Raw genomic sequence first — 12283 nt, 5'->3', positions numbered from 1 at the left:
CAGAAGCAGGTCCGAATGCAAGCCAAGTCAAAACCAGGTAGTCAACAAACTTACAGGGAAACATTGAGTCAGGACAGACAGAGGGAATAAACAGACATGGGGCAAGTCAGGGATCACAGCAGGACTAATCAGGATACACCAGAGTCAGATACACATGTCGAAGGCAGAACTATAGCTGACACCGCCTGCCATATGCAGCGGAGCTAAATAGCAAACCTGAGACCAGACTGAGGCTGAGAAAAATAACCCCTGAAATGACCAGACCGGGAAAATGGAAAGACATGACTCAAAACCTAGTCTGGATCATGACACGTAACTGACAAACAGTGACATCATGGTTTTGTCTCCCGTGCAGACCATTGCAGCATCCTGTGCTGGATCCTCGAGGAGGGTCCCTCACTTTATCAGATCCACATCCATTGAAGTGGCTGGATAAGACGGAAAGCTATAAATATGTTTGGCACATATGCTGAGAGTAGTGATGGGCAAACCTCTGGATGTTCGGATCCGGCAAGTTCGGTAGAACAGTTAAATAAAAGTTTGGTTCGGGTACCAGAACAGTACCCGAACCTGGACCCCATTCACATGAATGGATGGCCCGAACATCCATTGTTTTCCACACTGTCATCTGCATGACAGCACGGCAAACACAGCCTCTGATCGACGGTAAGACCATTATCGCCGGTCAGAGAGCTGCGACTCCCATACTGTCAGATGACAACATGAGCCAGCAGCTGTGATCGGTGGTAAAAAGTTTACCTCCAGTCACAGAGGCGTCGGCTGATGTGAGCACTACTCCCATCAGTCTAAGCCTGTTGCCGCCAATAACAGTGAAAGTAGACGTGGCTGATGGGACTATTCATCAGCCGGCGCCTGCACCATAAATAAATAAATGATAAAATAATGATGTGAGGTGTCTATTTTTCATAACCAACATGGCAAAACTGACAGCTGCGGGCTGCAACCCTCAGCTGTCAGCTTTATCATGGCTGGTTATCAAGAATAGAGGGGTCCCCACACTGTTTTTTTTTTTTTAATTTATTTAATTTTAAATCAGATGTATGGTCCCCCCCTTTTTGACAACCAGCCAAGCTAAAGCAGACAGATGGGGGCTGGTGTTCATAAGCTGGTAAGGGGCATGGATATTGGCCCTCCCAGCCTAAAAATAGCAGCTTGCAGCTGCCCTAGAAGAGACGCATCTATTAGATGCACCAAACTTCACGCTTTGCCCAACTCTTCCCACTTGCTCTGTGGCTGATGTAAGTGGGGTTCATATTGGGGGGATGATGTCACCTTTGCATTTTCAGGTGACATCAAGACCAGATGTTAGTAATGGAGATACATCTATAAGACACCTCTCCCTTACTAACACCACAGTCATATTGTCAGTAAAAAACACCCATTTTACAAATTTTTTTAAATATAACAAACACAGTTATACTCACCTTACACTCGTTTCATTGAAGCCCTGATCCCCTGTCAAAACAGAAAATAATAAATAACAAAAATACTCATCTAATGCTCATTCAATTGCAACACTGGTCTCCTGTAAAAAAATAAAGATAAAAAACAACAATATCCCTCCCCTGTCCGACATATTGTCCCATTCTGTAATCTATGTCTGTGATAATTGGTTTTCAATCTGGACGGTGGAAATATGTGACCGTCTAGGCTGAAAACTAGCTGTTTTAAACGCACTGTCAGCAACTAGCAGTGACGTCATCGAGGCTACCGCAGGTCACTGAGGCAGTGTTCCCAGCTCACTTCAGTGAGAGCCAGGCCGATGAACAGCAGTGACCTCAGTAAGATCACCGCTAGCACTGTGAGAAAAAGTCTCACAGTGCAGTGCTGAGCTCAGTGACTTCACCGTAGTTCACTGTGAGAAATTTGTTTTATTTTATACCTGCTGTTTCCCTGGCTATTATTTTGTATTAAAACGGTTCTGAAGATAAGGGCCTTTTTATTTAGTACAGAATTTCATGGTCTTTAATGAGGAGGCGTAGCTCACAGGATTCTTTAGGGGCATGTCTTTAACTGCTCTACATTGTTACCATGAGCCACACCCCGATGGTGAAGACCATAGAGTTGAACGAAACGGGTCGGTCAAATTCAAAAGTCGACGACTTTCGCTAAAGTCGGGTTTCGCTCGACCGTAGCGTGTGGTCGGGTTTCCCAGAATGCTCGCACGTGACTTTTTTCAGCCACTGAGCAAGGACGTACACTGTGGGCAACGAGATGACATGTGCAGCGTCCGGGTAGAGGGAGAGAGAGTTATCGCGCACTTTAAAAAAGTTGTCCGGCATGTAGGTGTGTTTACTGTCCTCCACTCCCTGCCGACTTTGCTTCCCTATTGACTTGCATTGGGTTTCGTGTTTCAGTCGGACCTTCGACTTTTCCCTATAGTCGGCCGATTTCGTTCAACTCGACTTTCGAGAAAGTCGGGTTTCATGAAACCTGACTCGACCCTAAAAAAGGCAAAGTCGCTCATCTCTAGCGGTAATATAATACGATCAGAAACTGATCATTTTTGACTAGCTGGCAGGTCCTATTTAAAAAGGTTCTCTGTTAATACAAGTTCTGTGAATAGATGAAAAAAATTACCACCTATCTTGTAAATCGGTAATAACTTATTGATGGGAGTCTGACTACCGGGAACCACACCAATCAGCAGAACAGGGAACTCTTACCCCCATCAAGGCACTCTTCTCCCCATTAGAAAGCAGTAGTAGCGTGCTTGACCCACCAAAACTGCAATCATTCTCTATGAGGCTGCCATAAAATGCCAAGCATGTGCAGTATTTGGATAGTATTTTACATCAGTCTTTGTAAGCCAAAATCAGTGGAACAATCAGAGGAAAAGTATAAGGCCGATATCACACATGCGAGAAACACGGCCGAGTCTCGCATGTTAATACCCGGCATTGCCACCGGCACTCAGAAGAGAAACGTTCAGCTCCATGTATACGTAGCTATGCGGCCGCACGCTCCGCTCCCGATTCCCGGCGGCAGTGCCGGGTACTAACATGTGAGACTTGGCCGTGTTTCTCACATGTGTGATCCCGGCCTAACAGCACAGTCTGAAGACCGTACTAATTATTCACGTGAAGGTTGCATCGCAATCCTCGGACTGGTCATCAGCTCACCAGACCTGAGCATGACAGCTGCATTGAAATACATGCTGTCATACTTATGTCAGTAGAGCCGACGGACAGTCAGAGCATTGCGATGTGATCCTCACGTGAGTAATACTGACATCTGACTGCGCTCTTATACTTTTCCTTTGATTGTTGCACTGATTTTGGCTTACAAAGACTGAGCTAAAATACTAACCAACTTCTGAATGTGTGAACGGGGCCTAATACTGAAAAAAGTTTCCCATTCTGCTGATCGGTGCAGGTCCTAGCAGTTTAACACCCACTAGTCAATAAGTTATGATAACTAGGTTTCAATGGAGAACGCTTTTAAGAATAACCTGTCTCCCCCTAAGGGTAAGCAGACAGCAACAAATATGTCCATTAAAAACGCAACATTATATATTATGTTATTTTTTTTTCCTTTAAAGAAACCCTCCTGCTGATCACTGGGCTCTGGTTAGTGGGCTTCCAAGTTTTGTTGCAGAAAGTGGATTTGTAAGTTTGCTTAATATTATTTGGAATAGAATGCTTTAACTAGAAGTCATCCATACATTTCTAATGTAAATATAATTACGGCATACTTTGAATAATATATGTTACATTCTTTACCTACAACTGATCCGCCCATAAAGGACCAAGCGGCACACACTTTAGTAAAACGTCAATGCAGATTGTACCGGAGAAAATAAACAAGGTTTATTTTCAATCAGCTCTGCTATGCAGTCCGAAGGCTAAATTTCCCTTTTCTCTAGGGTTAATACACCAGCCCATTTACAGGGGAAATCAGCAATAAATAGAATGTATTAACATGTTAAAATACCCCATAAAGGTCATTTAAGACTCTATTGTGGGCACAGATGTGTGGAATGAATGAAAACATAGAAAAGTAAGAAAAAAACAACAGGAAAAAAAAATCACTTTTTATAGCCCCACCCCTGAAAAATATGTCCAATATCTAAAAAATTTTTATTCTGAAGGGTAAATTCAATTTAGAATGTTTTTTTATCAATCCTTTGCATCTATAAAAAAAGTTAAACAAAATGCGAACAATAGACATGCAAGTGAAAAAAACTAAGGTAAAAAAAGACACCACCAGTCCAAATCCCTGTTCAGAGCCCCTCCCCTGTAAAAAATTGAAAAATAGACACATAGTTCCTTATTTTTTTACATTTTCCCAGATATCAGGAAGAAAAAGGAATATAAAAATGACATAAAAGTTAAGCCCAATGTATCACAAAAATGAAAAAGGCAAAAAATTTTGAGTAGCCGAATAAGAACATTTTTCTGAACTGTTAAAAATGCATGTATATGGTTAATCTGCAGGTTTAAAGGGAACCTGTCACCAGAAAAAAAATGCTGTTAACCTGCAGATATGGGGTTAATCTCCAGGTTAATAGCATTACTAACCTGCCCAACGCCTAGAGCAATTACAGCCACGGCTCACAGCACTGAAAGCGGCCGCTGTAAGCACATCCCGGCCCTAACTGACTAACTCTATAGTGCATCAGAACAGAGCAAGCTGTCATTCAGTTGTAGCAGTGCCTGAACAACACCACTGCAATCAAACTAAAGGAACAAAAAGCGCAATAGGGTCTTATCCGGGTTATTGTTAGAAGAATAAATTAGAATCTACTCACCCTTTTCAGGAGAGGTTCAGGCATATAAGATCCATAGTCAGCTTGCTGCATGTCCAAAGGTCAGCTCTGTGACCATAAAACTTCAGATTCTTTGGAGTAAATTTATGGACTTCAGTGCGCTGCTAGACAAATTCACTTATCCAGGTTATGAGAAAGATTAACTGTTTATTTCCCAACGAAATTCAAAGTGTATACCACTTCTTCATCAGGGGATGATATGTCATCCCCTGATGAAGAAGTGGTATACACTTTGAAACGCGTTGGGAAATAAACAGTTAATCTTTCTCATAACCTGGATAAGTGAATTTGTCTAGCAGCGCACTGAAGTCCATAAATTTACTCCAAAGAATCTGAACAACACCACTGGCAGAACTCAAATACAGTACAGTAGTTGAGGAGGCAGAAACAAATCACTGGCTTTATTGAATGACAACGGATTACATGCCGGAAGATAGCACTAACAATTATTGAAATTAGATACAAAAAGAGATAGCTGGAGCATGTCTTAGCTGTGCCATTGCCAGCTATGACAATACAAAGTTCAATATAAACAGTATAAACAATTTCTACAGATTACTCTCTTCTAACTTCCTACCTGGCTTCTGATAATCGGGCCATGCTGCTACAGTGCCCTAGTTAAAGAAACCTGCTCTACACCATAACACAGTTGAACACCGGTATACACTCACAATTCTGTAGTACTTTGAAGAAGGTCTGGTAGCTGCTGATCCTGGTCCTGACGTAGTAGAGACAAATTTGTTGTGTTGAGCTCTTCCTTCAGGTTAACTGATCCATCTTCTTCTAGATCCGTGCAAGTCTCGTTCCCACTTTCAATGTTGAGAGATTACTGGTACCACAGCATTGATTTCTCTCTTAGGTTACAGGTGCTCGGACTCTTTACTTCTGATACAGAACTGGTGATCATTCTTGCGGTAGCCGGGCACTATCTTCTTCCTTGAAGCAATTAGTTCATTTACCAGTCTCTCGTTGTTAATACACATTTATAGTCCTGCCTGTCTCTCACAGGCATGAGGCTTCATCGTCTCTTCTTGCACTGATACCTCTGGCCTCTTGTTCAAAGCCAGAACACAGCAAACTGCAGGGGAGAAAGGACTAGTCCAAGAGCACACAAATCAGAGTGGAGCATTGTCTATTAAAGACACAGTGTAATTCAGTTCTTAGCAGGGGCTGTCCCCCTACAAAGTGCCAGGGAGTCCTTACAGCTGCCTCACTGTACTGTGAATGGTGACTGTAAGGCTGGGTTCACATAGCATTCGGGTGCTGCGTTTAACGCATCCGTTACATAGCGGCATTAACACTATGTAACGGATGCGTTAACGCACCCATACACTGCTATAGACGGGCGCATCGCTAACACATGTCATAATCGGCATGCGTTAGCGATGTGCCGTCATTCTGACAGACCCTCAAACGAAGTCTGAAGCATCCGAGGGTCCGTTACTGCTAGCCATGGGTGATTGCATAACACGATCCACAAAAGGCAGTTGCACTAGCGCAGACTGTTTAACGCATACATTGAACGGACTGCCCTAATGTTATCTGACCCTGGCCTCATTGTTCCTGGGACACAAGCATGACTGAAAGCATGCAGCTGCCACGAGGAATAAAGTTAATTTTCTTTTTGTGCCGCACTTCCAGTACTGCGGCTGGACATCTTCATAATACTATTAACCTGCAGATTAAAGGGAACCTGTCACCAGTTTTGTCATATATCTGTAGTACTCGCAGGTACGGGGGATGCAGTGACGAGGCGTGAGACGGTTTGGGCTTTAAGATGTAACTTTTATATCTATAGATGCCTTTGGGGCTGTCTTGAGCAACCAAGAAACAAGCTAACAATAATTGTCCTCGCAGGGACCAATCACAAGAATACACTGATAATGTGAACACGACTAACCCGGCAAAATCCTGTCACTATAGGGCCGCGGTATGGCTGACTACGGGTCCTTAGTTCCAATGTGTCACTTATATTTCTGATGTCTGGCGAAGTGCTGCTCGGCGATACTCTGGTGTTGCAGCCACTGAGCCCAGCCGGCAAGGATCACCCAACCGGCGAGGATCTGGTGAAGTCTTCGGGCGTTCCTACACCCAGGCGAAGTGGGGGCGCAACAGGCCCTAGGCGTGTCCTTTGGCGGAGCAACCCCCCGTGAGGGCAGCGGGGTTCTGCCTGCTAGCAGGATGAAGGAGGCCACAGCCCCTGGGCAGGGATGAGCCTCAGTTATGCTGAGTGGCGGCTGGTAGGCCACGGGCGCAGCCTGGGGCTGTGTGGAGAGTCCCTTGAGGGCGAGGGGCAGGCCCCAGCTGTGGGCTGCAGCGGGGCGGTGGCTGCTGCGGGCAGCAATGGATAGGCTGCAGCCGCGGACTGGAGTGGAGCGGCAACGGCTGCGGGCAGCAGCAGGCAGGCCGCAACCGCGGGCTGGAGTCGGGCGGTGGCCGCGTGCAGCAGCGGACAGGCCGCACCTTCGGGGTGTAGTCGGGCGGCTGCTGCCATGGGCGGGAGTGGACGGGCTGCACCCGTGGGGTGGAGTCGGGCGGCGGCTGCCGCGGGCGGGAGTGGACTGGGTCCGCTGGAGTATCACCTCCTGAAGTGTCCGTTTGCACTGTCTGGGGTTCTTCTTTGTCGTCTTCATCCCAGACTGCTGGTGGGGGTTCTGGGACCTGAGGAGGAGCCTCAGATCGTGCAGGGTCTGCGGACGTACAGGGTCGTAACATATTGCAATGTATGGTACGAGTGGGAAGGTCCTTGTCTTTTTCTGATTGTATCTCGTACACTTGCCCATCGGGGCTTATCCGTCACAATATCCGATAGGGATCCTCTTCCCAGCAGGGTTCTAACTAGTGCTGAGGGTGCTGATCCCACACGAGTACTTGATCTCCGGTCTGGAAGTCAATTAGTTGAGGCAGCGCCCCCCCGGGGTGTTCCAGGTCCTGAAGTTTGGTGTGTACAATTCGGTGCAAGGTTTGCAACCGATGCCGATGGTTCTGGACCCACGAGGGGACCCCTGTCCATGGTTGTTTCTCTTCCAAATTCAACTCTACAGTACCTCCGTAATTCCTTTGCCTTCCCGGCCGAATAGCAGCGAGTAGGGAGTGTACCTGGCGCACCCGGTTGTTATAAACCCATACCAGTTCAGGGACCTATTCGGGCCAGCGGGCCTTACAGTCACTATCCAGGGTGCGCAACATTTGAATCAATGTTCGATTAAATCGCTCACAGGCCCCATTCCTTTGTGGGTGATACGGAGTGGTACGGGATTTGTCGATGCCATACAGTTGATGTAGTTCTTTCATGACTTTTCCCAGAAAGCATGCGCCTTGATCTGAATGGATCCATTGGGGGCAGCCGTAAACTTGGATAAAGTTTTTGCCAATCGCATAGGCGGCTGATTCTGCAGTCTGATCTCGGGTAGGGGTCACCACGGCGAACTTGGTGAAATGGTCCACCATGCCAAGACAGTGCTCATACCCCCTTGGTATGCCAGGCCAATGGTCATGTAGTCCACCATCAAGAGTTCGAGGGGCGCTGCTGTAACAATGGTCTGGACTGGAGCCCGCTGCACAGGTGGTTTAGCTAGTTCACATAGGCGACAGGCACGGCAAACTTCTTCCACGGCGGTCTGCAAGCGAGGGTGGTAGGCCTTTTGCTGCAGCCACTGAAATGTCTTTTGCGTCAGCATGTACATTCTCTGCTACTCTTTTGTAAATGATCTTGTATTTGAATTTGGCCATCTGGGCTACCCATCGTTGCTCCAGGGCACCTAGTTTGGCATCTTCGGGTTGTTGTCGGTCCGTACTACCACCTCGGAGTCTGCCAGGTACTCTGCGAACCGCTCCGTCATGACCCACACTACCGCGAGGAGCTCGAGCTTAAAGGAGCTGTAATTGTCAGTATTACGTTCAGAGTCGTGGAGTGATTGGCTGACATAAATGATCACTTTCTCCCGGCCATCTTGGACTTGCGACAATACAGCTCCTAGCCCGTGAAGACTCCCGTTGGTGTGCAGTATGAACGGCTGCGAGAAATCCGCATAAGCTAACAGCGGGGCATCCGAGAGTGCGGCCTTAAGATCTTGGAAGGCATCTTACTGCGGTTCTCTCCACTGAATCTTCCATCCATTCGCCCCGGCAGGGGCCCCCTTTATCAGGTCTTGCAGGGCTCGGGCTCAACGTGCAAAATTCTTTACGAAACGACGGTAGTACCCTTCCAACCCCAGGAAGGCTCGTGCATCTTTTACCGTCTTAGGAGTAGGTCACCCCTGGATCGTGGTGACCTTTTCCCGGGATGGTCTTACGCCTTCTGCAGAGACGGTATGCCCCAGATATTCGATCTGCATCCAGAATAGGTGGCATTTCTGGGGTTTTACCTTCAATCCGTACTTCTGCAGTTGGCCGAGCACCTGCCCCAACTGCCGCAGGTGGTCCTCAAACATAGCAGCATAGATGATGATGTCATCCACGTATATCAGTGTGGCCTCGAAGTTGAGATCTCCCAGACCGCTCCATCAGCCGTTGAAAAGTCCCGGGGGTGTTGGCCAGCCCAAACAGCATACGATTGAATTCGAACAGTCCCATGGGAAGAATGAATGTAGTCTTGGCCCGTTCTTCTTCCGACATTGGCACCTGCCAGTACCCACTGGCAAGATCTAAGGTCGAGAAATATGTCGCTTTTCTCAAGGCAGATAGGGATTCTTCAATGCTGGGCAGCGGGTACGAGTCTTTGATGGTACAGGCGTTCAACTTCCGATAATCCACACAGAACCGCAAACTGCCATCTTTCTTGCAGACCAACACGATGGGGCTGCCCAAGGGCTCTGGCTTTCTCGAATGACTCCTTTTCGCAGCATGTGGTCCAATAGAGTCTTTACCTCTTGATAGAGCTGTGGGGGAATCTGCCAATATCATTCACTAATAGGAGCCGTTCCTGCAGTGGGAATACCGTGCGTGATGGCCGTGGTACATACGAAATCGTCCTCATGTTTGGCAAATACCTCCTGATGTTGGCCCAGAAGTGTTTTTACCTGGAGTATCTGGGCCGGGGTGAGGCCAGAGAGTTCTGCTCGCATTTTTTCCAGGATAATTTGGCCCTTTTCTTCGGCCAAGGACCTGGAGGTCTGAAGAGATTGGATGGATACTGTCCATGGGTTCCCCATTTGCACTTTTAGCTGGAACACCGGAGCCGGGAGCACTTCCTCCAGGGGTCTCACTAGTTTTGCCATTTCGGCCCGCGGTTTCAGAACGATGTCTTGGTCTTCTAGGTTAACACACCGCACCAGGATGGTCCCTTTCTGCATGGAGGCCAGGGTGCGGGCCACCAGGACTCCAGGGGGCAGGCGCTCCGAGAGGCTCGGCTCTACCTGCATCTCCACTCCTTCCAGTGGCAGAGTGGCCCGGATTGGTAAGGCCACCACCGTCTGTCCTGGTGGCAGAACGAGCGGAGGGGCTGCCGGAGCAATCACCTTCCCCAGCACCTCGCCCTCCCGGCAGTCCTGTCGGACTCACGCTCCCCGCACCAACTGTTGGAAGACCTGCCCTTGGGGCGTGCAGGAGCCCCGCTGGCTCAGAGTCTCTTGGGTGGGCTCGCTCAGGAGTATGCTGCCGAATGCTCGCAATATATTCATACCCAGAGTCACCGGGTGTTTATCGTTAGCTTCTCCCTGGGTCAAGATCACTCCTCGGCGGCTGAGTGGCTTGCCGCATAACGAACTCTGCATCCAGACTACTCTGACAACAGGAACTGGCAGCTGGTTGGCGGCTACCAGCTTTATCACGGACCCCCACTGGGGTCTTAGTGCTTTAGGAAAATGCTGCTGAAAATAAGTCTCTGGCACGGTCGTTACTTGCGACCCTGTATCGACTAGGCATCGTATGGCACGGCCTTCAAGCTCTGCCCATACCACCGGACACCTCGCCACCAGATCCCCGGGACTTCCACCACCCCTTGTCATGGTTTCTGGCTCCGAGCGGCGTCCCCCCTGCTCAGATGGCCACCGGGGTGGGTATTCCACACACCGCCGGTACTATCGGGCGAGGTGGCCAGGCTCTTCGTACTCATAACATTCCTGAGGCCGCAGGGGCCGACTGCCCCTGGGATTGTGGGGGCCCCACGGTCCCGGGCATGCCCCAGGCCATTCACTCCTGGCCTCGGCCCTTCTCTTCACCTCGGCCCCGTCGCCTCTGATATCCTTCAGCTCCCGTTTCATGTCTTCCACCCATTGTGGCTCTTCAATGGCACTCACAAAGGCTTCCGTGCTCCGGACCTTTCCCACGGGGACTGTCAACCCCTGTTCCCGCGCACGCGCCTTACTCCCTACCTCAGAGAAAGCCATATGCGGGTTTCCCGGACCTGCTCCCGCACAGCCTGCTTAGTCAGAGGGTCTCGGAGTCCGGTCACTAAAAGGTCGCGTAGGGTGAGGTCAATGGGTCCCACCCCTACACCGTCCTTCCGCTCTATGGCTGTGTATAATTCCTGAAGAGCATTCATGTACTGGGTCACCATCTCCCCTTCCCCTTGCATACGACTGAACAACCAGGTTCTCAGTTCCCCCACATTTGTCGTATCCCCATGTGTCTCCTCCAATATCTGTAAGACCCTAACAAAGGTGTTACACTGTCCTGGGGGGTCTCAACATTACGGAATCCCGGGCCTCCCCGTCCAATGCCATAAGGGCTACCTCAGCTTCCAAGTCGGTGGTCATCGGATGCATTCTAAACAACCCTCGCATCCGTTCCGTCCAGCTCCACAGCATGGTATTGGTGCCGGAGTACCTAGGCAGATTGCTCAGCATAGCCCCCAAGGAAATGCTGGACCGGGAGCCAGTGTTGCCCACCCTTTGGACTGCGGCATCCCCGCTCATGCTTGGAGACTGCATCCTGCCGACTACGCCAAATGTAGTACTCGCAGGTACGGGGGATGCAGTGATGAGGCGTGAGACGGTTTGGGCTTTAAGGTGTAACTTTTATATCTATAGATGCCTTTGGGGATGTCTTGAGCAACCAAGAAACAAGCTAACAATAATTGTCCTCGCAGGGACCAATCACAAGAATACACTGATAATGCGAACACGACTAACCCGGTAAAGGCCCGTCACTATAGGGCCATGCTATGGCCGACTACGGGTCCTTAGTTTCAATGTGCCACTTATCTTTCTGATGTCCGGCGAAGTGCTGCACGGCGATACTCTGGTGTTGCAGCCGCTGGGCCAAGCCGGCAAGGATCACCCAACCGGCGAGGATCTGGTGAAGTCTTCGGGCGTTCCTACACCCAGGCGAGGTGGGGGCGCAACAGGCCCTAGGCGTGTCCTTTGGTGGAGCAACCCCCCGTGAGGGCAACGGGGTTCCGCCTGCTAGCAGGATGGAGGCCACAGCCCCCAGGCAGGGGCGAGCCTCAGTTATGCTGAGTGGCGGCTGGTAGGCCACGGGCACAGCCAGGGGCTGTGCGGAGAGTCCCACTGAGGGCGAGGGGCAGGCCCCAGCTGCGGGCTGCAGTGGGGC

General features: G+C 49.4%; 1 protein-coding gene across 1 annotated transcript in view; it reads left to right on the top strand.

Moving 5' to 3' along the window:
* LOC141047218 (rod cGMP-specific 3',5'-cyclic phosphodiesterase subunit beta-like) overlaps positions 1–12283 on the top strand; it is a 111734-nt gene that overhangs the window by 48543 nt on the left and 50908 nt on the right. The window contains exon 7 of the mRNA XM_073542172.1: positions 3563–3629. Within this exon, the coding sequence (XP_073398273.1) occupies positions 3563–3629 (67 nt within the window). The remainder of the gene's footprint in view (positions 1–3562; positions 3630–12283) is intronic.

The sequence above is a fragment of the Dendrobates tinctorius genome, unplaced genomic scaffold, assembly GCF_039654945.1.
Source record: "Dendrobates tinctorius isolate UK_male_01 unplaced genomic scaffold, ASM3965494v1 ptg000011l, whole genome shotgun sequence".
Classification (NCBI taxonomy): domain Eukaryota; kingdom Metazoa; phylum Chordata; class Amphibia; order Anura; family Dendrobatidae; genus Dendrobates; species Dendrobates tinctorius.
This window is presented reverse-complemented; position numbering and strand designations above follow the sequence as displayed.